The sequence below is a fragment of the Syngnathus typhle genome, linkage group LG6 (assembly GCF_033458585.1).
Source record: "Syngnathus typhle isolate RoL2023-S1 ecotype Sweden linkage group LG6, RoL_Styp_1.0, whole genome shotgun sequence".
Lineage (NCBI taxonomy): Eukaryota > Metazoa > Chordata > Actinopteri > Syngnathiformes > Syngnathidae > Syngnathus > Syngnathus typhle.
This window is the reverse complement of record NC_083743.1, coordinates 12,961,746-12,988,430: the sequence shown is the minus strand read 5'-3', so window position 1 is coordinate 12,988,430 and position 26,685 is coordinate 12,961,746. Positions and strand designations below refer to the sequence as shown.

Genomic DNA, 26,685 nt, shown 5'->3' with positions numbered 1-26,685 from the left:
CATAATTGACCTGAGTGGAGTCTGACAAGTGAGTTACTGCTCTCTCCAGGCGCCGATGAGAAAAGCCGGATGAACGCAATGCACTCCTGCTTCGATGCTAGTGATGTATTGAGCAGAAAAAAATCTTGTGGCTTTTTTTTATAGACCAAAAAATAGGTGCGCTAAATCAACAGAAAATCTGTTGGTTGCGACCGAATATTAACTTATTGGCAAACATTTGACATTACGGGTGTAAATCGCGGGTTTTGTCACGATACGATATCATATCGATACAAAGAACTACGATACGATATTTGCCGATATCTTAAAGCCTGCTGCGATTCATTCACGATATAGTGCTCTACGATCGATTTTTTTTTTTTAATAAAAAATATAGAACAATATCCTGATTTATAACAATTCATACGCAAAATCAACAAGGTACTGCAAACTCTTTATTTAGGAAATTACAAGAGTATTGTAGTATACAAAGTGCTTATTTTAACACTGAACTTTGATGTCGTGTTTTTTCTTTAAATGTGCGGCGAGATTTGTGCTCCCTGAATATTTGATCACCGCATGGCAGGATTTACAAACTGCACGTGTCTTGTCCGTTGAGCCATATTTTCTTTGGAATCCAAAGTGCTTCCAAACGAATGACTTGAAGCCTAAAGGGGAGCAAATTTCCTCGTCTTTTTGGACACTAGCCATAGCACCAGCCCAGGAGCCGCGTACTAGTTGTCGACTACCCTTTCACGTGCCTGCTCTGCTCACAACACAACAACGCCGCGCGCACTGCTCCCTAAAGAGGAAGCGATGAATGGACTGGATTTCAAAATAAAGTCGTGTCTAATGTCCGAGGTCAAACACGGCGATATAAAATCGATGTTTACGTTTAGCATCGATGCCAATAAATTGTAGAGCATTATATCGATTAATCGATGTATATCGATGAATCGTTACACCCCTATTTGACATGCATCTTAAATGAATGAGAAGTGGCTCTCACAACGCAGCCAAAGCCCCATTATGCCAACTTTATTTGCAGGAAGATGAAAGCGTGTTAAAAAAAAAAAAAGTCTCCCAAGAGCCACTTTCATTTACTCAAACTGTCTAGACTCTTGAATAATGCGTGTTGTTTTAAGATGAGGACAGATAATAAATTGTAATTTGGGTGAAACAAATCAGACTGAGGCAATAATAGTGTCTCAATTGTCCATTAGCCTGTGAATTAGGTTGATTTCATTATTAGATGAGAAAAGCAAGGATGTGATGAAATTGCAAGCTTGTGATGTCGTTGAAAGTTGAGTGGAACAAACCCCCCCGGAAGAATTAACAAACATAACCACTTGCCCTTCACTTGAAGTCACAAAGTCTGAAAATAGTAGCTGCACTAATGCTTTTTTGTTGCACCATGAAATTGAATTTAATTCTTAATTAAATTGCATTACAATGGGGCACGGTTACATCTTTCTGGGCTTACCAATTTGATATGGTAGTAATACACTACAAATATGCCACTTCTTGCTTAATTTGAATAAATGAAAATCAGTGACAGCATCTTTGAAAAATTACTTGCTTGAACAAGAGGAGTGCCAATTGGACGAATGTATAAATAAAAGGACTCCTGCTGAATTCAGTGAAAAATAGAAAGTCAATCTCATACTGTCAAAGTCAAAGACGTAATTTGTCTTTGTGAGAAGATCAATAAACCAGAGAAGGACACACAGGACGAGGGATGATCCCCAATTCGCTTAAGACACGGCGACGTTACATTATTGAGATTGCACAGCAAAGGAGATACACATGAAGGAGGAGACTATATTTCATCATGTGCAGTGAATCTAGTCTGTATTATTTGAGGCATCCATTTCCTTGGTCAGAGAACATACAAACGCACATCCAAATGCTATTCAGAAACTATATTAGAAAGTCTAGCATATTTTTGAGCTCTATAATTATAGTGTTAGTGCTGCAATCACACAATGCAAATAATTTTCATTACATTGGTGCTGTTTATCTTAATTCAGATTTGGCAAATTTAATCCTCATTTTTACACTCTCGTCTACGATATCTGGCAATTGTATTTTTTCCATCAGCAAAAACCCCAAAAGGATTTATTATTCAAATTTGGTAAGAAAGTGGAATTTCTGAGCCAGTTACCTCATCTTCAAAAATGTATGCACTGTAAAAACCGAGGGCCTGGAGGTTAAGGAAAGATAAGTGTTAGCTGTATAATCCTCTTACCATAATGAGGCCAGTGGTGATGAGGTCATTGCAGCCATGGCACAGCTCGCCAAACTTGGCCCAGTAGTCTTTTTTGCAGAAGAGCCGTCCATCTTTTTCATAGTACCAGTGGGACAGCGAGCTACTGCACTCACAGCATCTATAACAAAGGAAATGCAAAAAGCAACACATGAACATTTGGCTGAAAATAATGACTAATTTTTGTTCTTATGGTCCATATTCAAAGTCAAGTCAAAAGTCAAAGTCAGCTTTATTGTCAATCTCTTCACATGTCAAGACACACAAAGAAACCGAAATTACGTTTTCTCTATCCCACGGTGACGAGACACAGCACACGATAGACATACAAGTAAACGACACAATATAAAAACAAGAAGGCACAAACAATAAATAATAAGAATGATGAATAAATAATAAATAAACAGATAACACAATAAATAAGAGGAGCAAAACGGAGCCAGTGTGCATACAGCAGACAGTAAGCGTAGCGCAAAAGTACAGGACGCTACGCACAAAGGGGAAGCGAGTGCGGGATCCTAACAGCCTGGAGTATGAAGCTGTTGTTGAGTCTGGTGTCAACTACCAGTTATTATGAACTTGACATGTTTGTTTCCAGTTGAGCAATTATCTTACTGTAAACTTGCCTCACTTTGTCATTTTTCAACATTTGACTGAAACACCAACAGTCAAAGTGAAAGGCAGATCGGTTGACTCGATGTCCGTGACCTCTACATTTTACACAAACGCAGCAAGATAGTCCCGGTGGTGATAATGAGCGTGCTTGTAGAGGCTATCGCAAGCAATCCTAATGAGATAAACAGGCAAGACAAATGAGATCACATAAAAAACACACAGCTATGACTGAGCCTTTGTGTTTATGTGTGTCTCCAGTGACTGTTTTTCAAAGACAAAAGCAATGCTGTCATCTGCAACATCATAATGACTCGAGTGCAGTATTGTTCGTTCTAACCAACAAAGAATGCTTCGTTGACACTGAAATGTTCTTGAAATTACTTTTGATAAAAGCTGTGCCGTTTGAGGTGTCCATTTATTGGTCACCTTATTGATAACATGAATGGGGATAATATTACTGTGTTTCTATTTAAGGTAAATTTCAAGAAATAATCTACGAAAAAAGCTTCAACACATATTTTGGGCAATGCTTCCCATTTTAGAGTTGCGTGCTTTCAATGTAGTACCACATGCCACATGTAGTCAACGCCAATATTCCAATCGCAATTTAATGTGCAATTATGATTGGATTAGTAATAATTCATGCAAACATAACATATGAATGTCAGTCTCTGTCTACCAAAATTAAAACTGACCACTATTTCCCAAGTGAACATTTTCTCCCCTTTTGTCTGCAAACAATGCCTTAAAATACTCCCAGAGTACTCCGTCCAAAACCGAAAACTGTGCTAATACCTACTTAGTGATACACTAACGTGTGTGCATGTGAAAAAATGTGTCTTCTTGCTCGTAATCTGTCTAAATCTGTGCGTGTACCAGCTGTGACTAAGTGAATGTCTCCCCCACTTCCTTCCAATCACTTGGCTGTCTGAACGTCCAATGCATATTTTCCAACAACGTTCCTCAGTTTATTAGCATTCCTCATCTTGGGCCCTCATGTGTATTGCTGTAAACAAGCGCAGGTGTTGATAAACTTGCAGGTGCAGCAGTTTTCTTCTTTTGACTTTGGTCAAGGTCATTTCTGTCGGCAAACCCGCTGCACTCGCATTCACCTTGCAATGGCAGAATACACAATTTATTCATGCGCCACTTCATCGCAGGCACACCCTCCCTCTTGAGCATCTGAGCATCAGCACGCATTGAGCTGCTTCAGTATGCAGCATGTTTGGGTGGGAGGAGACTTGGAAGTGGGTCAAGGCTTTCAGGAGATGTCAGCAGCATCCAGACAGGATCTACTTTGCTGTCCTTGCCTTGCGCCCTTTTATCTCCCCTTGAGACACTTCCCTACACACAACCTGCAACCCTGTACTGAGACAAATTCACACCTAGAGGGTTGACAGACATGCTTGATTTGGATTTTCCATGCAAACATATGTAGCCGGGAGTGCCAGAATTATTTATTGCTGAATGCACTAGTGGGAACCAGATTGTGATGCCCTCAAGATAGGAATCTCAAAACAGGATTATGATCAAGTACTTCATTATTAGGGGGGAAAAACGTTTAACACAATTGCAGTAATTTGCATGTGTATCCAAAAGCTCACATTTGGGTATTTTTTCCATGACTGAATTTGCAGTTGCACAGACCATAAGAGGATTATCAGCATGAAATACGCACACTTGATTTTGTGCATGCACGCACGCATGCACACACAGTCACAAACACACACCCGTGCAGAATGTCAAAATATCAACCAGAACTTGGGTGATTTGTTGAACTCAATGCACTTGGCTCATGAAAGACAAGTATATCAGAAGATGTAATTTACGACCATGGAAAAATAAAAAAGATATAAGAACAGATTTGAGACATGCAATTGGGCCTAAAAACAGGTAATAACTGAGGGATCTGAGTCTGAAAATCTTTAATCTCCCTCCAGTGGAAATCCTCTAAGGAATTAACTTTTCTGACAGAGCACTAAATTCCTTTTTCCAAGACAAAGGTTGGTTGGTCGATTCGAGCCCTGCGCAAAATATACAATGTCATTTTCAGTCGCCAGCAAGTGACAAAATGGCCACCCCTGTGATGGATAAAAACAGACGGATTTTACCCATTTGACTCATATTCCACAAACGAAACATGAATCGGAACATTGTGTTCGACTAGTTGGGCTGCGCAGAACATTCTATCACAAAGAAAAATATGGGGGTTGATTTCCCCTTTAATCACAATTACATTTATGAGCGTGTGCCGAAGCAATTAAATACTTTTTAAATACATAACGACCTCCATATGCTCTATCGGTATACACCTTCATTCATAGTTATTATACCCCCTGAGGTAATGTTATTAGACAGTTTCATTATGTAATATAGTTTGGACCATCTGTGCATCGTATTAATCATGAGGAGCGCCAGACGTGGGTCAAAATTGAATATGATTCATTTGTCCCTGTTCACATGAATGAGTAGACGGTTGGATGGAAAAAAAAAAAACTGCTGAGGACAATCAATCAATAAGTGAATTAATGTTTTATGATTAAACATACCAGTGGGCCATATAGACAAAAAAATTACACTATTCACTTAAATAATGTAAATCAAAATAGGATTTGCTGTTCCCAGGCACTCACACAACGTTCTTTGCTATTTGACACATGGCACAAGTGCCATGAGGAAGCTTGCATGTGTATACAGATGTTGCCCTGGGCCGTTATATGACGTGCACAATGACACTGGTGCAGGAAGTGGTGCAACCAAATGGACCTGCTCGATGCGAGCCAAGGATAACCATCAGTTGGCAGATGTAAACCTGAAACATTTACGACGACGTACACCCAGACCCACACGCCTGACCTCACACTCACAAGACCATTGTTACAACATTCCCAGCCATGGTACCAAGAGAGATCATCAGGTATGTAGTGGGACACCGCCCTATCCAATTGTGAAGATTTCTTTTAACAGCAACTATTGTGGTTTTGTTCATTTTCACGAAATAAAACCTAGAAAGATACGATTAGTATGTGTATTCCCTCTAGAGAAAATGAAAATATTTTCCTCAACAGAAATATGTGATTTGCCCCAATAAAGGTTGGGAAACGCAGTAAAGAAATGCGCACAAACACTACGCACACCGAAATGTAGCTGCTAATGAATTATTAAAGCTACACCATCAGAGGGAAATCCATCATCTCTATCTGCAAGCCATGCAAAAATGCTGTTGAAATCTGATCAATACGCCAATTTTGGTCAAGGAGTATAGGGAAAACAAGACAACATAATAGTACCAAGTCTTTCGCAACTTATCTGACTGATGTTGGCTAAAACAAATGTGTCTGCTATGGAGAATGCAGTATTGCGTGACTGTTACAAAGCTGAAATTCTCACTAACAAAAGATGCGCGCACACACACACACACACACACACACACACACACACACACACACGCACAAACTGCCTGGGGAAGACATCTTTGTTCCCGCCCATAGGATCATGCAAATTGAGGGGATTACGGCATCCGAGGCAAAACGTTCACATTTGCATGAAGGAAAATACCAGCAGGATTCCTTAACACAGACAATAATACTCCCGATGGGACAAATGAATTCAGGTTTTTATGTTGCTCAGCTCTCACAAAACTCCAAGGATCCATCTTAAAAACACTGTGCCCCCTTTTTGAACCCCATCTTTTCTACTCCTCTCTCTCCTTGGCAACCAGCAATGCCACGGCGATGATGTCACCCCCTCTGCCTGAGAGAAGCACATCATGCTGACCTCCCACCTTCTCTCTATTGGGCAGCATTAAACCAGGAAATCCCTTTAGCCAATGAGGCTAGGATTCCTGTGACCTTGGCAATATCGAGTGAAAATCTGCATTCACAGTTCTATTTGTCGAATTCACACCAAGCAGAGGAAAATAAGTGCTGCTTTATTTGTGGGGAACAGACAGATGCTCCGGTGTGACATTGTATTTGTGGCACTATTCAGCTGGTAAATGGGATTCTGGGCAGACTGTGAGTAAAGTCTGTGCACGGCAGCAGTTTACTTTGTGAGTGTTAAGCTGCGAGCTCAATGTGGGAACTTTTCACTTGTTTCACTGGCTGGGGAACAATAAAAGAAAACTCTGGAAGCTGACAGTTGTTCAACTGGATTCAGAAGAGTGCCTGCTCATCAGCATTTTGAGAAGAGTATGTGTCTGGCTAAAATTTCAACATGAAGCAGAAGGAAGAATCCTTAATATTAGATTCTTGCTATGCAGTTTTTACAATAAAGACAAATACGTGACAAACACATGACGAAGTTTTAGTAGCATTAAAAAATACATAAACTTAATATCCACCTCGACAGGAGGAAGTCAATAACCAAGTTGAATATTTGCATACAAACGAAAGTCGAATTTGTAGAGTTGACATGAGCATAAATTTAGAAAATGCGCTGGCAGAACGGGATTCACAATGACATATTTCAGAAGCGACATCCCTCTGAAAGCAATTCATTTTACACTTTGAAGGATCTACTGCCAAGCCATGTCGTTCATAATTAAAATGGCTTACGTATATATAAACACACAAAGGAAAGTGAAACAACAAAGCCAAATGCATCATTTGACAAATCAGTCACTGTAAATCAATCTTTAGAAAATGGAAGATTTCCTTAGGTAATTAATGAAAACCACCCAACTTTCTGCCTTACTAGTCACTATTAAATATTTTTGTAATGGAATAATCATTGATTAATCAAATGCAATTTTCCTCACACTAAAGTGTATTAAAACCAGTTTTTCCCTATTTACTGTTTATTAACAATCTTTTTGTTTATTTTGTATAATTTAGTGATAAAAAAAAAACATGTTTGAAATGTCTTCTTTTGAGTAAACGCAAACGATAAAGCAGTCCACTTTCATGAAGGAGTAGGGAAATCTGAGAATTATTACTTTTGAGAGCCTGAAATCAGACGATTTGGAAATTCTTTAGTTAAAAAAATGTCTCTAAACAATTCCTCGATTATTAAAATCCGAGGAGACTAATTCAAGAATCAATTACTTGTCGATGAATCGATTAATGTTCCTTGAAGGTTAAGATCAAGTGTGTAAAAGAACATTTATAAACAAAGCTCATCAGAAGTTACTGCTCCCAAAAGTGTTAAAAAAAAACAGAAAGTCAATCCAGAATATCACTTCAACTTACTTGGTGTGCTGAAGCTGTCTCTTGCTGAGCTGACTCTTTGCTGACATTTCCCCAGCAGGACTGAAAGTGTCGTTTTGACACTTAAAAGCCACACTCATGTTCTCTGCACTGATGTTGCACTCGCAAAGCGCCACAAGACTCACAGCCCGGCACTCACTGTCATCATTGACACCCTCTACTTGGCTTCTCCCTTTCTTTGTTTCCTCCCACAGTGCAGCTGCCTTTTCGGCCTCAACGACTTCCTGTTGTTGGTCAGTCCTCTGGGAACACACTTGACTCTATGACATCACGGGCACAACCACCAAAACATACATTTTTGGCCCTTTCTATTAACCCTTTGATTTCCTACAAAACATAAATGCAATTAAATGGGCATCAATTATTCACTGATTTGCATGGACCGGCCCAATGTCTTGCAGGGGTTCTCTGTATACAAAGAAAAGAGGAAATGGGAAATGGTGTTGAAGATGGATGGATGGTGCAGTCGTACTGATGGAGGTGTTTTTCATATTAGCTTCATATTCATATTTAACATAGTCAAGTGGGTCAGGGTCTCACCAATGACCAAAGAATTTGAATACAGTAGAGTCTTGAATGACTATTACACCAAAGTCCTAGAATGGCAGAGAAAACTGATTGTGCTAGATTTTTGTTTTCTACTTTTTTTGTGAAAGTTTTTATCTCGCGTTCAAACTTGTAACAGAGAAGCATTTGCCAGATGAAATAATCAGGGTTGCACGAGGCACACGATTCAATTACAAAAGTGGCAGCCCAGGGCCAGGGTTTGAAAAGCACTAGCTGTACAAACAAGTGTATTGTATCATTATAAAAGCAAACACCCATGAGAACAACAAAAGCTGATTTAGCTTGTTCAAGTTATCATGGCATTACCAAGCTGCTAACTTACACCTGTCATTTAGTTTGTGGATATGTGAATTTTGCACTAAGCGTTAACCGAACACTCACGCATTTACCGAAATAGGCGGTTTGCTAATGATTTACTTGTTTTTTATTCATCCATCCATTTTCCCAACTGCTTGTTCAAGCGTTTATAATGTAAAATGTTGTCCTTTAAAAAAAAAAACAGCTTCACATGTCTTGAATGTTTTCTATGCAGATTTAGGCATCACTGGAATCAATGACTTGTGTTGCACATGTTTCTAAAGTTGTAAACAGCATTTTGCCTACATATGGTCGCCAATTTAATAAATATATACATATATGGATGAATATCATATTGCATGCAAATGTGTGGAGGAAAAAGATAGCAAATGGTTGAGGAAGAAAGGCGTCACTATAGCGACGTTATAGAGTCACTGTATCTAGATCTCTCCAGTTCGAACTAGGGTGGCACAGTCAGCTGAGCAAGAAAACCAAAAGTTGTACAACAAAATCAATAATGACAACAAAACCTAGAAACCAATATCATAGGTAATTAAATTACATCTATTTTTCCACAGCCCATTGCGGCGGAATTCGAGCGTTCATTGCAAAAAGAGCTTATAGTGCACAAGCCACTTAACGGCTTCATCTGCAGATTTTTGTTCACTCGCTTGGTTTTTGTGTCCCGCAGCTTGCGTTGCCAGGCAGAGTTGGTCTGCAAGTACAAGCAGCTGAGTCACTGCAGCTTTTTCTGCTGCTGAGGCGATCCTCACTGTTACCACAGCAACATCATTTTCATTCTCTGATGCAGTCAGAAATGTGCCAGTCACAAAGCAGGACCAAACATTTTTTATGTTGTAAGTTGCTTTGATGATCAGAACACACTTTTTCCACCACCCCCCTCGCCCTGCACTCTGCGAAGCGATGCAGTGAGGAGAAAAGTGCAAAGCACAAGCTTTTGCAGTCCTTTGGGATGACTGTCAAAAGAGCAGAGTGTCAAACTGAGTTAGTTGTACTGCTGCCGTATGCTGATGCACTTGAATGCAGTATCACAGCAACATGGAGCTCATGCTCTCAGCAAATGAATAAGAAGCATTTTAAAAACACCTCTCAGGATGATGCATTGAAGCACTGCACCACAACAAACGAGTGTTCTACATATAGTTTTCAAAACACATACTGGAACGGTATATTTTCTAGTCCTCACAGACAAACATATATAATGCATAAAGATGTCAATTCATTTGATATTTCCCATTTGATTTATGTCTCAGAAATTAGGCACAATATTTATAGAAACACAAGCACATCTCCATTATGAAATACCCCCAAACTCTAGCAGTTTGTTGGAATCAATGATGTTAGATACATTATTTTTCACAAGTGACGTTTGTCATAGACTGACCACTTGCCTGGTATGATCCAAATGGGGAGTCGCAGTGCGACCTCTGTTGGACAAACTATGCAATGACAGTACTGAAATCTATCCAGTTGCACTCCTATGTTAATGTTAATATTTTATAGGCCTAACAACACTGTCGAGTAAGGCAAATAAAACAGATCAATGCACTAATATTAATTATTAATCCCACCCAGCTGCAAAATTGATTTCCAAGTAGAAAAATATTTTGAGAGCCTTCTAACAATGTCGATACTCCCTCCACCCAAACAAAATATAGAGCATCTGGAATTTAAGCGTCTGTCCAGCTGATATTACAATGACATTTTCCATGTCGGTCTTACTCCCAAGCCAAAGATTCTGTTTCCATGGAAATCCTTGACGACTTGGATGTGGGTCAGTCATTCGGGGTGGGGGGGGTGCTTCAGTTAAACAAATTCACGTAAAGTTAATTTTGGCTACACTAATCATGGGCAAGAATGTCACATTAACTTGGTGATTTTAACAAAATATTGAACTGTTTTCCATGTCTCCCTTCTGCAACACATGATTTAAATGATTAGGATCGTTTCACAATTGTACCGAGCTTGCTGATGAGCTTTGGAATGTAATAAAATGTGAGGTTAACTTTACTCAATACATGTATTTCATAGCTTTGGAGTTGAAATCATTTTGATCGCAAATAGAATATGATTTAAGTACTATAAAAAGAAAGTGGCTGAAAATTGTTACCCCGCATTTATCGGGTTTCTAGACGTTCCACCGTAAAATCAAATCTGTACATCACTTTTTAAAACTTTGTAGAGTCATTTCACCAGGAAAAAAATATGATAAATCCTTACAAATTAACATTTCAAATAAATAACATTCTTGCCCATGGTGTGCAAAACTCCAGTTTTCTCCTAATTAATTCATTCCATTTGTTGATATTTATTTGTTATATTTTGAGTGGACAGACGCTCATGGCTGATACCTGACGCCGCAAATGAGTGTAAAGCATCTGACAACGCTCAGGGCTGAATAGTCGACACCAGCCTGCTTTAAAGAGACACAAAGCAGTGCAGAGGGCCATTAATAACCATCAATTGTGAAGCCACATGCACACAATGGCAAACACTAGCGAGGCCTACACACTCGCACAAAAGCTTTGCTGCCACGTGTCCAAATATCCTCCTCATGTTACCTATTCAGAAGACCACCACAGCGATGGAAATCACTAGTGACGCACTGAGTGCTGAGTATTCCACAAAGCGAGAGTCAATTTAATGCCGAGCGTCTCAGATGAACTAAATGCGAAAGGAGAAAGGAAAGTAGTGTGGGAGGCCGTATCTGAACACAAGATGGGAAAGCAATATCAACTAATGGGTACCTGGACGTACAAGAGCACCAACATATTATTACGAAAAAAACTTTCAGGTTGACTTTCACTTCAAATAAAACTGAACCCTATTTGGGTCGTGATTTTTTTGGGTACCACTAGAGTCCACAAGTGGGCTTTATAAAATCAATATTTAGCACACGCCATACACTCAATGGAACTTCATGAAGTGACTACACATCTTAATGCAGTACATGCACTGTACCTGAAGCAGACGGTATGCCATTCAGCATTGAGTGCCTGAAGATACTGTTCATCGTAGATTCTTTGTTTGCACCCGGCACACACGGGCAAACTTCCTCCAACTGCAACGAGAGTGACAAGGGGAGGGACTAAGTAGGACGTTGTGCATGTTGACACTAGTGCAAACAATAACCCCAAAAATAAACATAGTTCAGATTCATATCTTTTTGATATACAGTCAATCAACTCAGAGCATAATCATCCTGTCATTCAAAAAGCAGTTAACAAAAACACCATTTGATATGTTAGAATAGCCTATTCAGGCTTGCAGTAAAGAAATGCTGAATAAATCTTGAGTGGAAAGATGGATGAGGCCAAAGTAGGAGCAACGGCCATCAAGGCATAATGGTTCACTTAAGCACATTTTAAAGTTAATCCATCTGAAAGCACATCACACGCCCATCTTCATCCACTGCCATGAAGACATAAATGCATTGAGAAGCTGAGTTAAAGATGTTAGTGTACTCTAATCATTATCGATCAATACGTTGCTTTGTTACGAATGGCACCATCGTAGTCTCAAGCTTCATATGACATACAAAATAGTTAAATTGAATTGAAACAGGAGCACACACTCATTACGCAACGTTGTAATGATTATAAAAAGCAAATATTAAAAAAACGTAATTAGTATTACCGAGCGCACATTATTACTGCTAAGACGTGATGACAGAACAATTACAGACACTTGTGTAACAACACAGTAAAGCCAAGTGTAAAATAAATAACAGTCATCATGACTACTCAGAAAAAAAACTTAACATCATAACGGGAATTTAGCAATCATGTAACAGTGTTGTATCGTTATATCATCGAGTCGCTACCTCTTAAAATGACCTGTTTAATCAGATTTTGTAATGGCTTGCTGGAGCTCTGTTTTATTGATCTCTCTGATGAGGAGGGCAATGTCGATGATGGTCACTAATGTATCTGCACTCTCCTTCCACCTCAGCGCTTCATTCATTCATATTTATCACCTGGTCTCTTTATTATGAAGCACTTCACTTGCTCATTATTGCAGACTCTGGTGTCTGGAAAGGCCACTAAAAGACTCTAATAGCTCAGATAAAAGGCAAACCAATACGCGCAAGTGAGCATTTTTTCTCTGACTCATCACGCAAACATGCAGCAGTCCACTGCAACATTACCTGAGTCATCATGCCCAATTTGTATTGCGAGTACCTCTGGACAATTACTCATCATTTTATTTTTTTTTATATAATTTTGAACAAACAATGTGCACCTGAATAGGGAAACAGACATTTGCGTTTAAATATTTGGATCAGGAGCTGTGATTAAGATGGAGGATTGTCTAACTATGTTAGTAGGTAGGTGGGTGGGCCGCTACACTGTTTGACAGAGAAGATGATAGGTTGCATGCACAAATGCCATTGTGCTGTATAGAGAGGCAAGTTGCCAGATATCTTTTCAGATATTGGTTCTCACAAGCAAGATTGCTAAAATGTACATTGGAGTGGATTAGACAAACAAAAATGCATTGTGTCCTGCAGTCAAACGAGGTGGTGACAGTGGGATGCTCCGGGGTTGCTTTGTTACTTCAGAACCTGGTCGACCTGCAGTGATTAATGAATTTTGCTATCCACCAGAAAATCCTGCAAGTGTCAGGCCATTTAGTCTCAAGTTGTCTTGCAGCAGCACATCATACTGAAACATCCCAACAAGTCCAAATTTGAGTGGCTAAATTACAGCTCTAAATTAAATAGAATTGAGATGCTATGGTAGGTTAGGCGATGCTTTAAAAGCCCCTGATATGAATTAGTTCAAAGAATACAGTATTGCGAAGAAGCATGGAACAAAATTCCTCTACAAGACTCGATTTCGTTACTGCTGCCAAGGATGCACCGCCATAGCTTCTGGGGCTTTAATAGTCATCATTTAGAAAATTCATTTCTTTTTTTTTAAGCTTTTGTTGTATTTCGGAGGTATTGACATTTGTGTCATCTGAAACATTTAAGTGTGATAAACATGTTTAAAAAAATACACACCTAATTCGTCACGGGTACAAGAAGAATAAATCTACATTAGAATGAGGAATGTGCATGACCTGGAGGTAAGTAACACTTGCACGCCAGCATTGCGAAGAAGGCAACATGGCCTCATATAAACAACCATCTGGACGTGCAGCCTGGTATTCTTTGTAAATACAGCACAAATTGTAAGAAATGCAAACTCCAATCGCAAGACACTTCACTAGACTTGCTTTGCCCACCAGCATCTCAAGACAAGAGCAAGTCCCGTCCGGCCGGTGTACTCGGGTGACTATTCCAAACATCCCTTCATATTTTCTTTACCTTCCTCCTCTCCCATGCGTTCGTTCTTCCAGGTGCAGCAGAAAAGCATCAACCGCATTCACTCCCCGACAGAGAGCCAGGAGACTGGTCGATGGATAACCGGTGCCCAACAGCCTCGGGCTGGCGGTGTCCCAGCAGCGGTTGGCTCGGGTTTACCTTCCTGCTGCCCGCTTCAGGTCTGCGCCTCTGCAAAGCTTCATTCAAGAGGGCAGCAGACCAATGAAACTGCTCGGCCAGCTACTGGACGACGCTGATTGGTTACCACGGTTCCTTGTACAGGGGGGCACAGCACAAGTGGGCGACAAATAAAGAATGCCTGCAAGGAACATACTGTGTGGGTTTAAGACTGTATTTAAACTTTCTGCCAACAGATCAATAGACACATGAATTCCTACAATTTTATAAAGCTTTAAAAAAAATCTTGACTGTATAATAATGGTTGGGTGGGTGGGTCTCTGGAGTACCCATCAAGTGTGCAAATATGCAACCATGTAAATTTTGTGCTAGCTGCTTATTATTGTTTTAATGTGTCAAGTTAGGTGCTCTTAATTTTACAAATCAGATCGATCTCATAATGACTGCAGTCACTCTGAGTTTCAACACCCATGACCATATCAGGTAGGCTAGGTGAAGATCCATCACTTTCAAGCCAGCGCCAGACCAGAATACAATCTGAAATACTATCATGCCAAAGTTTAGCCTCTGCATTGAGTTTTGTTGCATCCACAAATTAGCACTAGCTAACAGCTTTGAGGATGTTTAATAATGCAATAGAAGGGGAAGATAGATAGCTCGGAATGTAGTCTGTGACCCAGGTTTGATTCCTGTTGTGAGCTATCCTCATCTTATATAACATCTGCATTATGGCTCAGTGCTTTATTGTTTCCAGATGGCCCCAAAAGTAGTAGTTACCCAGCTGAGGCAAAGCGGCATCATCTTGTGTTTAACTTGACAATTATTGACTCATGTACCTTATGCTACATCATTAATCGAAACAAAACGACATTTTTTCAAAGACATTTTATTTATTTATTTGATGATGCAAATACATTGGCTGATTATATTAAGTCGTGTGTGCATGTGTGCGTGGATTTTTTTTTTTAAAAAGTGCAAAACCACAATTTTAGAAATAAATTTAAATAAAGATGAAGTCTATCCCATGGCACATCTGACCCAGTGAGGCTCCAAATGCTCAGAGTGGATGAACAAATGCCAACAACTTTCATATTAGTACAAAATACAGTACATAATTACAGAAAGAACAAAGGGGTCACTCGGCAACAGCACCCATGAACCTTTGGTCAGCTAAACGTTTTCCTCTTTTTTTCCCTCTAAAGCAGCTCAAGTAAATGAACAATGGGACTTGGATAAACCCATTAAACACATGTGTTATTTTGTACTACAATTTTTGAATAAATGCAAAGGCTAGGTTTTACTGCATGTTCACACAATTACAATAACAATAAGATATGTGTTAAAAGCTTGAATTAACCTTATTACATAAATGTAAATAACTCCTGAAATGACACTTGAGGAAAAAGCGTCACAAAGCAAATGCGCAAAAATGCAAACTTACAGAAATACACTGGAAGAATAAAAGACAACACTGCTTTAGACAGTGATCTTAGTAAAGCATTTGTTGAAATTGGAAATGATGGGGAAAAACAATCAGCAAAAAAAAAAATCTAATAAGAACAGATGGGCTGGCTGGAGTCCTATTTCCCACTACTTTATACCCAATGGAGCTAAAAATAGCAGCAAGAAGGCGGGCCCAAGACACTGTTGCGATTTGGCCACAAAAAGCAGCCTTCTCACGGATTTGAGAGGTCCTGTGCTGCAACATTTCATCTTGCCTTGTTTTAAGATTAAAAATGGCGCACTGCGGCATCCTACATAGGTCACATTGGCAGACAACCAAGCAGTCTTTTGCTGTGTCACCATATGTCCACTTGAACACACTGTTGACAAGTATCCAAAGGAATAATCACAGGCTGACAAACATTACAGTATTTGAAGTACATTGGTGCATAAGAAGGGGGACTAAAAGCAAACTGACATTCACACGTTTATGGTTAAAGACACTGTCATCACGAGAGAAAAAAAGTACAAAACTCTTGGTCGGTGGGTTTGCATAAGAGCAGATGTTGAAGTCAAGTAAGTAAAAACGTTTGTGTTCTAAAATGTACATTCTAGTTCATGCAGTAGCACCATGATTTTCTTCAGGCCACGTCGCACTTCAGGAGTACATCTACTTCCTCCTGCCACAGTATTTACCCTGGCATGCTGCTACTGCGCCACCTGCAGGAAACAATCAGCGTGCACAGAGCGACATATTAGCATTGAAAACCTTTTACAAAAGAACAAAATTTGTAACGAAAGCTTGGCCGCATGGCACTGACTCCCAGGGTTAACTGTGCTTATGTTTGTCAATTCGCAGATGAGAGGGATGGCTGCGCTGCTGTGGGAGTGGTCACAGCCAACTTCGATCATGGCCAATCACAGTGGCTCCTTTCATTGGTATGTGCTAATCAGTTGGCCACTGTGCCACATGCATTTTGTAATTTCATGTCGTTTTTGTGAAATGCAGGTCTGTTACCTCTGTAGGCTCCTCCTCCTCCACCTCCTGCACCACCCAGAAAGCCTTGCAATGGATTCCCAATGTACTTAGCTGCTTTAGCTGCACAAAGAAACACAAAGAAATAGGAACAAGAAAGCTTGATTGTACAGCGTAAATAGGTTGGTGAAGTGCTTGTGAGCAATTTGGATATTGATATTTTGTAACCTAACTTGAAAACCTCAATTGCGCACACAATGAAAGCAGATGTGGCCTCCTTGAAATAATCCCACCATCAATATCTCCAGTGTTCAGGAAAATGTGGATTATCATACATTTGACAGTGTGTATTTTATCCAGATAATCTGGTATTAATCAGAAATTAAATTTGAAAAATAAACTGAGGTGCTGAATATTTTGTCATCTTATAGTAGTCATCATATTGGTTGTCAAATACCTTGTTGAGGAGTCAGTGGGGCTGGGATGTATCCACCTGTGTACGGATGGGAGGTGGATAGATGAATTAATTTAATGTTAAAGAAAGATTAGGATTATTAGGTAGGATTGTTAGGTAGTAAGAAGGATTAAACAAATACCCCTTCCCTTTTAAATTAAGGAGGAACGAAGGGGACAGACATAGTGGAAAAACGTTCCACAAATTGAGGTGGTCCTCACCTGGTTGAGGCTGATATCCACCACCACCACCACCACCACCACCACCTCCAAGATTTCCATAGCCTGCTCATATAACAAAAGTGAATAAGCCATTGTGAAGAGAGCATTGTCGTACATAAATAAGTTAAAATAACATTTTATGACTCCTCTATCATCTTGTTATCTTCACTGCACTCACTCAATACTCCAAATCAAGTTTATCCCGGTCTACTGTTGCTAAATTACGTCAGGAGTCTCCGGGGTTTGGTTTTATCTTCAAAGAGTCACACTTTGATGCTGTGCAGCGAGCACAGTGCAACAGTAATCAGAGACCAATGGGGAAATGATGCCACAGTCTTTGTCCAAACTATAAACCACTGCAATGTGAGCACATTTCAGTAAGCAGCAAAGGGTGTTTGGTATTTTTCAGAATCTTTCTTTGTATTGTTTGTATCATGACATTCAATAAGAAGTAGCAGATCTAGAAATGGACTATTAAGAAGGGAATAATAACTATGAGGTCAGTTATGTGAAGAGAAGTAATTCAGAGAGAAAACAAGGACATCAAACTGAACACAGTGATGCCAGAGCCAAGATTGAAACCCTGAACCTCAGCATTGTGTGGCAAATATGAAATACACTTGTCCAATGCCATTAAAAACAGAATTAAGAAATTTACATAATAGCATTAAACGTAAACGTTTCCTATGACATAAACACCTGCGCTCTCTGAGTCGAAAATACAGCCCCAATCAGTATTTCAGGAATTATGGTAGTTCATGTTTCAATGATTATACCGACAATTATAACTGTATTCCATTATCAGCACCACATGCGTCTCATATTTTGAGCATATGTTTGAGGTGTAAAAGCTACCTGGTTTGGGGGCTTTAGCTCCTCCCCCAGCACCACCCAGGCCGCCTGCAGAGGGATATGGCAAACCACCTGTGTAAAAAAAAAACTTGACTCAGATATGAAAGTGTGTAAAATGTCTGTGGCGCCAACGACTCTTCTCATTGTGGCTTTACAACCATATCAGTTCCCTGCACAGGAAATGCCAAAGTGATGGCTTCTTCCGGATCAACTGTCACTTCAGTCACTGGGCGGAACATTGTTTGTTTTCTGTTTGTCAAATATGTCCAGACATTGATATTGTCTGTGGTTCACTAAATTGTGATGACATGCAAAAAAAATGGCATTATTGTCTTTATTGTTCACATACCTCCCAGAGTAAGTATTTTTGCTGTTTGTGACTAAATGAAGGCAGTTTTTCCTGTTGACATTTTTATATAATCTCATATTGAGCAATTCTGCAAAATACTTTAAGTTTTGCTCTTGTAAAAACGCATTTCCGCATTTCACCACACATAAATAAGAATTAACAGAACTAACTGTCCCTTGTCTTGTCCCCAAACTTAAAGATATACTCTAAGGTTAAATATAAAAAAACCTCAACAAATTGTTTTGGAGAAAACTGGTTGTTTTGGTGTGCTAACTGACATTGTTGCCACAATGTCACCAATTAATATGATTAAAGGTGTTCCAACATAAATTAATATTTTAACTCACAATAAAGACAACCTGTGGATATGTTATGTCTAACCTTGGTATCCTCCTGCTGCCAGAGGGATTCCTGCACCACCTCCTGCTCCTCCGACAACTATGAGAGAAAAAAGGAGACAAACAAGCAGTAAATACACACACACACATTATTCTATACCGTTATTGAAATACTAAATAACACGTGGATTTCCAGAGCTTTGATCGCATGTATGTTTACACACCGGGAGGTTTCAAGGGCTTTGCACCAGGCAACACAGCAGCCCCTGTTCCAGTTCCAACTCCATAAGGAACTATACAATAGAAAATATAGAAACACGTATTATACAAATGATTAACTAAGTCACACCAGCTTCTATACTGTACATTAGAACTACAGCAGCAAAACAATATAGCGAAAAGCAATCTGTCATTTATGATGGGAAAGACCTGCTCTGAGTATATAACTGTAAATGAGTAGTAAACATGAAGAGAAGGCAATGGAGTGTTATGGACATACATGCATGGATTTACCACGCCATTAGGACACATTAATAATACATATGACTATGCGCCTAGTCATTTTAAATTTTCTAGATTTAATTCAGAGTACGTACAGTGATATAAATAAAAAAAGCGCCATTTTTACCAAATTACAGCATATAGACTGACTTGCACAGGAATGGAGACAAGTAATATATTTCTATGTATTTTAAGTAAAATACAAAATGGGTAACTTGCCTCCATAAGGGTAACCTACTCCACCTGGACCAACACCTGTTCCAGTGCCTGTGGAGCAAAAGACGAATAAGAAGTGTACAAGTCTATTTAATCTGAATATGTTTAATAGTTAGCATTTTATGTGTATGATGTACTGAATTACATTACATTCATTGCTGATTTGAACAAAATGCAGAAATAACAAACAATTTCCAAATATACGCATCTTGTTTATAGACCAAACAATTTGGATTTCATAATTTTTTTGTCCTTTGACTGTCACGGGTCAAACAAAGTTATGAATGATAAAATAAATGTTATAAATGTGTAATTTATTCATGGCCATTATGTAAGAATGCATGCGCGGATCTATTTTTAACTTGTGGAATGGGTTTCGGTGCCTTGCTTGCTGTGCCAACACCAACATCTGCAAACATTCAAGAGCAGCTCATCTAAGACTCACTGACAGAAGCGGACACATTTTCTTTGTCTATGTCTCCACTGTGTGGACATAAGCAAGAATTGCCTCTTAAACATCCGCCAACAGGACAACCTGCACCTCACAAATGCCTCGGCTAGAAATAAGACAAATTGTTACTGGAATTAGGTTTTGTTGTGCTGTATTTTTTTGTTACACTCACTACACAATATCATAGGCTCCATTCAGTTAGGAAAATCTCGTTCAATATGATGTCTTCAAAGTCATGACTTTCGAGGACTCTTGTAAATGCTTTCTGATTGTTGTTTTAACGTTCTAGATGTTAAAATGTACTACACTCAAAGATTCTAATATTTAAAAAGATGGTTCACACTTACCAGTTGGACTTTGACCTTTTGTACCAGCTAAAACAGACAGACAGACAGGCAGGCAGGCGGACAGACAGACAGACAGACAGACATCAATAACTCAAGCACTCAATTTACATACATACATACAGTATGTATGCAGTATATATACAAGATCTGTGAAATTTTTAAAAACACCTTTCAAATTTAAATGGGTCAGGTAAAAAAAATAATAATAATAATCATCACGCTATTAACTCGTGATAATGCACAGCTGTAAATCGAAAGTCATTCCAGGTCATCTGGCTGACTGAGAATACCAAGATGTGCAAAGCTGTTATCTGAGCAAATGTTTCCTACTGGTACTTTTAAGAATGTAAATTATAAAACATCCTGTTTAGATCAGCATTTTTTTGTTTCACCAAATAATTCCATCAATATGTTAAAACAATATCCTATATGACTAAAAAAGAGAATGTAATTTAAAACAATGTAAAGCCAACATTACAGTATTCTACAGCAGGGGTATCACAGCTTCACTCACAATCTGTCTGAAACAGTGAATTGAGTAATGTTCAGCATACGTGTGTCACAAAAGCATGAAAAACTCCTGCTGTAGAATTTCAAAGGTAGCATAGCCTGCGTCAGGAAAATCTTTTCAGTGCAAGTGCAAGCCTCGTTTTTGTTAAACTTAGCCTCAAACTAACACAAGAAACAAATTACACATTTAAATTGTATTGGGGGAAGATAGGGCAGTTTCCAACCAAATAGGCTGTAGAAATAACATGGTCTCGAAAGAAAGAGAGAAGAAAGAACTAACTCTTTGGACTAAAATGGATCCTCAAAAAACAACAAACTCAAAATAACTTGTTCTTATTCAAAAATAATGTAAAGACTATAAAACAAAACTGCCCCAAAGCAGATTTACTATAAATACTGGAAAATTGTTTTAGGCAATGTATGAGTATTTTTAATAGCTTTTTAAAAATATATATATCCAGAGATACTTTTTAATCATATACTTGAGTGTTTATCAGTTCTTATTGAGCCCATTGAACTTTGCTTGTCCTACTACAACGCTGCAGGAAAGCCATGTTTCTAGCCCTCCCCATTGCAACTCACCCAAGCAAAATGCAGACAATGAATGGACGAATACAGAAAGATTGCAAGCAAATGATTGGTCTTACTGGGCTGTGGGAGCTCTGTGGCCTTCCCATTTGAGGCACTAGGGGTAGGGCCTGCCAAAAGAAAGCGCGCACAGGTGGTTTGACCAGAAAAGTTAGTTAATGCTGCCACAGCGGGGGGAATGGAAACTAAAAGTGGTAAATAGAAGAAATACAAGGTAGCAATGTTTTGCATGTGTGAAGATCAGCACATGGTGGTGAGTACCGAGATGGTCTATGCTGGTTTTTTGCAGGTCTATTTTAAAAACTTGTAAGGTGGGACACTTTTAAATTAAGGTCAAGCTACATGTCTACCAAAAGGAAATGGAATTTATGAGTACCTGGAAAAGGAGATCCAGAAGGACCTATATTCTTTGCTGTAGAAACAAGAAGATCAGTGAAAACATCTACAAAGAAGCTCATGTGGTTAAAAAAAAAAAATGTGACCGTCGTCTGTGCCTTCCTTACGTGGCTTTCCAGCAACGGTAGCACCGGCAGAACCATCAGGGAGGCCGCTAACTGCAGTGTGTGGGGTCGCTCCTGGCAAGGCAAGACCCACTCCAGGAACAGCCCCTAAAATAGGTGACCAAAAAAAAAAAGAGAAATTTTCCCTTGCATTAAATGTAGCATATTTTGCAGCCATAGAAGCATTAGAGTACTGGTCACCTCCAACTGTTCCTGGTCCAACTCCTGCTCCTGCTAATCCTGCACCAACCCCTGCTCCACCTCCTGTTGAGATTCCTGATGCAAATAATCAAGACCGTATTGTAAGAAAATCAGTCTATTAGAATTTGAAAAATAAGACACCTGCTAAATAAGAGAAGTTAAAATGAAGCTGTGTATTATGTTATAATAATACATCTGGGGGAATAATGTGTCTGGAATAAAATTGGTGTTTCATTTCCTGTACCATATTTAGCAGCTTTTGCAGCAGCACCAGAATATTGTCCACGTTCAGCTCCTCCGGGTAATAAATCAGGCACTCCTACTCCCGTTCCTCCCAGTCCTCCTGTTCCTAATCCTGCTCCTGCTCCTCCTATAAAGCACAATTAAGATAATGAAATACATTAAAAAAATTTCAAACAACTATCAAGACAAGCATGAACAGTAAAATACAGTAAATGTGAAAATGACTGAGTAAAATAACCTGTGCTATTTACAGGTGACATTATATTTCGAAATCTTAGAGGTTGTTCGATTTAAATGAAATGCAGATGTAAATTGTGCTAACAACCCAGTTATCTTACGGTCACTTGCTCCCTGCCATACAAAGATCTAAAACAGTTGAAATGTATGGCTTCAACATGCAGTACTTCCACAATAACAATTACTACTTGTGGCCTCTTGGGAAATTAAAGAAAGAGCACCCAAAGTCAGAATACAAAATAAAAGTGTGAATAGTGAAGCACAAATATGTAGTGTGTCATTGTATGTCAATGTATAATAAGTATTTCCCCTTCAGACCATATTTGGCAGCTTTTGCAGCACCAGCAGCGGCAGGGTATTGTCCACCTCCTGGTACCAAACCAGGCCCTCCTCCTACTCCTGTTCCTCCCAGTCCTCCTGATCCCCCCAGGCCTCCTGTTCCTAACCCTGCTCCTGCTCCCCCTGTAAACCAAAGTAAAGATGAATATACATGTTGGTTCAAATAAAAAAAATCCAAATACACGATTATTCACTGTACCATATTTAGCAGCTTTTGCAGCAGCAGCAGAGTATTGGCCACCTCCAAATCCTCCGGGAAGAAAACCAGGTACTTGCCCACCTCTACCTCCCAGTCCACCAGTTCCTAAGTGAGCGCCTGCTCCTCCTGCAAAGCACAGCATTTAAAATGTATCAAACATATCATTTCAACTTAAAACTAGACTAACATTTCCACATACATTTGATGATTTGCATTGTGTTTTATTGACTTTACCATATTTGGCAGCTTTTGCAGCAGCAGAGTATGGTCCACCCCCAACTCCTCCAGGAACAAAACCAGGTACTTGCCCACCTGTACCACCCGGTCCTCCGGTTCCTAACCCTGCTCCTGCTCCACCTGCAAACAAAACAGTTAAGATATATTCACCAGACATCTGAAGGGACAGTATGTATGTTGCATCTTTTATTGACTACCATATTTGGCAGCTTTTGCAGCAGGAGAGTACTGTCCACCTCCAGGAACAAAACCAGGTACTTGTCCAGCTGTTCCTCCGAACCCTCCTGCTCCCAACCCTGCTCCTGCTCCTCCTAAGCAAGAGAAACAAAGCATGTTGATGACTAAAATGGGAATAATGGCTACAGTACATTTATAAACAGGATTTGAACTATGTATTAGAAATTTACGTGTTCATTTTACCATATTTGGCAGCCTTTGCAGCAGCAGCGGCAGCAGCATTGTATTGTCCATTTCCAACTCCTCCTGGCACCAGACCGGGCACTCCTCCTATTCCCGTTCCTCCGACTCCAGCTGTCCCTAACCCTGCTCCTGCTCCACCTGAATTTCATAATCATGTGAAATGAAACAAGTCAAACAGACATTCTTCTGAATGTACAATGTTTTATTTCCTGTACCATATTTGGCAGCCTTTGCCGCAGCAGCAGCGTATTGTCCACCTGTTCCTCCTCCTGGAACTAAACCAGGTATTCCGCCTATTCCTGTTCCTGTTCCTCCCAGTCCGCCAGTTCCTATCCCTGCCCCCAGTCCTCCTGTAACCCAGGTTTCAGATGAATTAGGCATGCTTGTTAACTGGAATATCCGTAGTACACACAGATGCTTCATTTCCTGTACCATATTTAGCAGCTTTTGCAGCAGCAGAGTATGGTCCACCCCCTACTCCTCCTGGGACTAAACCTGGTACTCCCCCTATTCCTCCATGTGGTCCTCCCAATCCTGTGCCTCCTAACCCTGCTGCAGCTCCTCCTGTAAATGAAAATTAATGGACAGATTTGAAAAACTGTGAACGGAAAGAATATCAAAATATGCATTAACGAATTGACTGCACGTATTTCCTAACCATATTTGGCAGCTTTTGAAGCAGGAGAGTACTGTCCAACTCCTCCTGGTACCAAACCAGGTCTTCCCCCTACTCCTGCTCCTCCCAGTCCTCCTGTTCCAAACCCTGCTCCTGTTCCTCCCAGTCCTCCTGTTCCAAACCCTGCTCCTGCTCCTCCCCGTCCTCCTGTTCCAAATCCTGCTCCTGCTCCTCCCAGTCCTCCTGTTCCAAATCCTGTTCCAAATCCTGTTCCTGCTCCTCCCAGTCCTCCTGTTCCAAATCCTGCTCCTGCTCCTCCTGTAAATTCCAATTAAAAAGAAACCAGGAGTAGTATTTACACTTCGAACATTTGCCTTCAGGAACGTTTACAGTATATTGCAACTGCTGAACACCCGGCCTTACCATATTTTGCTGCTTTGGCTGCTGGTGAGTATGGACCGGTGCCTGGATATCTCTGACCTCCTCCTGGTACTGCAAATGGTGCCCAACCTGGCACACCACCTGGCACACCACCTGGCACACCACCTGGCACACCACCTGGCACACCACCTGGCACTCCTCCTGGTACACCTCCTGGTACACCACCTGGTACGCATTTATACATGATTTCATAATGATTTCAAAGGCTGTTTTGAAAATATTTGAATTTATGTAATTATATATCATAGTATTTGCTCTGGATATTGTCTACCACAACCATCAACAACACAACTAACAATTTGTGACAGTAGAGAACACCCATACCATATTTTGCTGCTTTGGCTGATGGTGAATATCCACCCCCTGGTACACCACCTGGAACACCACCAGGTACGCCACCAGGTACACCACCAGGTACACCACCAGGTACACCACCAGGTACACCGCCAGGTACACCCCCTGTTAAGGAGACCCAAGTAAAGTATTTTGGATTGTATACAAGCTGAAATGATTTTATACATGAAATGTGGATACAACTGTAACTAAATTTACAATTGGGGTACTAATAAAGAAACCTTAAACCTTGAACAATTACCCTCGATACAGTGAATCTGTGCAAGAACAACAGTCCCCATACCATATCTAGCTGCTTTGGCTGATGGTGAATATCCACCTCCTGGAACACCACCAGGTACACCACCAGGTACGCCTCCAGGGATGCCACCAGGGACGCCTCCAGGTATGCCACCAGGGATACCACCAGGTACTCCACCAGGGACGCCACCTGAAAAGGAGACCAAAGAAATTCAGTGTTAATTTTGTGAATACTGTGATAATTTCACATCTGCCTTGGATACAATTGCCAAAACCCCTAGCAACGAGACTCAAAACTGTGACCATTACAGCATTGTCCATACCATATTTAGCTGCTTTGGCTCCTGGCTGATATCCGCCAAATCCTGGTACACCACCAGGCACACTACCTGGTACTCCACCAGGTACACCACCAGGAACACCACTTGGAACTCCACCTGCTACACCTCCTGTCAAGAAGAACGAGATTATAATGGCTATATCTTGGTGTGTACCCTGGACACATTCCACCTATGTCACAAAAACAACAATCGACAGTGCCGCCAACATTGAGAATTATGACTAGCAAAGTGGTGTTATACCATATTTACTAGCAGCTTTGACAGTAAGTGAAATAATGATTAACTGTATGAATGCATTGAACATACCAGGAATAACAATTAAACGCAACTGTGATGAACAGAGATGTATCCATACCATAAAGAACGGTAACAATGTACACAACAAAGCCAGTATAGCTTCTTTGATAAGATAATATTGTATCTTATTTGTGCCATCTGACCGCCAGCAATGCCAGGGTAGACCGAATTGTTACAAACAGATGGATGGCCATACCATAATTATTTGCTTTGGCTGCTGGTTGATATCCACCAAATCCTGGTACATTAGCAGGCACACCGACTGGTGCACCCCATGGTACCCCACCTGACAAACGCCCTGCTCCACCACCTGGAACACCACCTGTTAAGGAGAACATATAATGTGTATGCCACCAATTTTCAGAATTGTCACCAG

General features: G+C 40.1%; 2 protein-coding genes across 9 annotated transcripts in view; both read right to left on the bottom strand.

Annotated features, from left to right (window-relative positions):
• limk1a (LIM domain kinase 1a) overlaps positions 1-14,431 on the bottom strand; it is a 30,640-nt gene extending 16,209 nt beyond the window's left edge. The window contains exons 1-3 of one of the 2 annotated variants that reach the window (XM_061280961.1): positions 14,264-14,431; positions 11,914-12,013; positions 2,228-2,366 (exon numbers count right to left, since the gene is read on the bottom strand). In XM_061280961.1, the coding sequence (XP_061136945.1) occupies positions 2,228-2,366; positions 11,914-12,013; positions 14,264-14,321 (297 nt within the window). In that variant the 5' untranslated portion in view covers positions 14,322-14,431. Of the gene's footprint in view, positions 1-2,227; positions 2,367-8,049; positions 8,245-11,913; positions 12,014-14,263 lie in introns of those variants that run through there. The other variant, XM_061280963.1, reaches the window with a different exon arrangement.
• An 837-nt stretch (positions 14,432-15,268) lies between these two features.
• Positions 15,269-26,685, bottom strand: part of elna (elastin a) — a 37,293-nt gene continuing 25,876 nt past the window's right edge. For 5 of the 7 annotated variants that reach the window (XM_061280927.1, XM_061280932.1, XM_061280933.1 and 2 more), the window contains 27 exons: positions 26,506-26,631; positions 25,995-26,120; positions 25,715-25,861; positions 25,402-25,536; positions 25,060-25,242; positions 24,679-24,954; positions 24,453-24,584; positions 24,236-24,370; positions 24,021-24,158; positions 23,798-23,911; positions 23,598-23,720; positions 23,364-23,489; positions 23,144-23,287; positions 22,590-22,715; positions 22,346-22,420; positions 22,148-22,252; positions 22,021-22,056; positions 21,704-21,754; positions 20,547-20,573; positions 19,752-19,799; positions 19,256-19,324; positions 19,075-19,131; positions 18,348-18,416; positions 17,493-17,555; positions 17,275-17,310; positions 16,860-16,940; positions 15,269-16,561 (listed from right to left, as the gene is read on the bottom strand). In XM_061280927.1, coding sequence (XP_061136911.1) covers positions 16,512-16,561; positions 16,860-16,940; positions 17,275-17,310; positions 17,493-17,555; positions 18,348-18,416; positions 19,075-19,131; positions 19,256-19,324; positions 19,752-19,799; positions 20,547-20,573; positions 21,704-21,754; positions 22,021-22,056; positions 22,148-22,252; positions 22,346-22,420; positions 22,590-22,715; positions 23,144-23,287; positions 23,364-23,489; positions 23,598-23,720; positions 23,798-23,911; positions 24,021-24,158; positions 24,236-24,370; positions 24,453-24,584; positions 24,679-24,954; positions 25,060-25,242; positions 25,402-25,536; positions 25,715-25,861; positions 25,995-26,120; positions 26,506-26,631 — 2,798 coding nt within the window. In that variant the 3' untranslated portion in view covers positions 15,269-16,511. The remainder of the gene's footprint in view (positions 16,562-16,859; positions 16,941-17,274; positions 17,311-17,492; positions 17,556-18,347; positions 18,417-19,074; positions 19,132-19,255; positions 19,325-19,751; positions 19,800-20,546; positions 20,574-21,703; positions 21,755-22,020; positions 22,057-22,147; positions 22,253-22,345; positions 22,421-22,589; positions 22,716-23,143; positions 23,288-23,363; positions 23,490-23,597; positions 23,721-23,797; positions 23,912-24,020; positions 24,159-24,235; positions 24,371-24,452; positions 24,585-24,678; positions 24,955-25,059; positions 25,243-25,401; positions 25,537-25,714; positions 25,862-25,994; positions 26,121-26,505; positions 26,632-26,685) is intronic. The other 2 variants (XM_061280931.1, XM_061280930.1) reach the window with 2 other exon arrangements.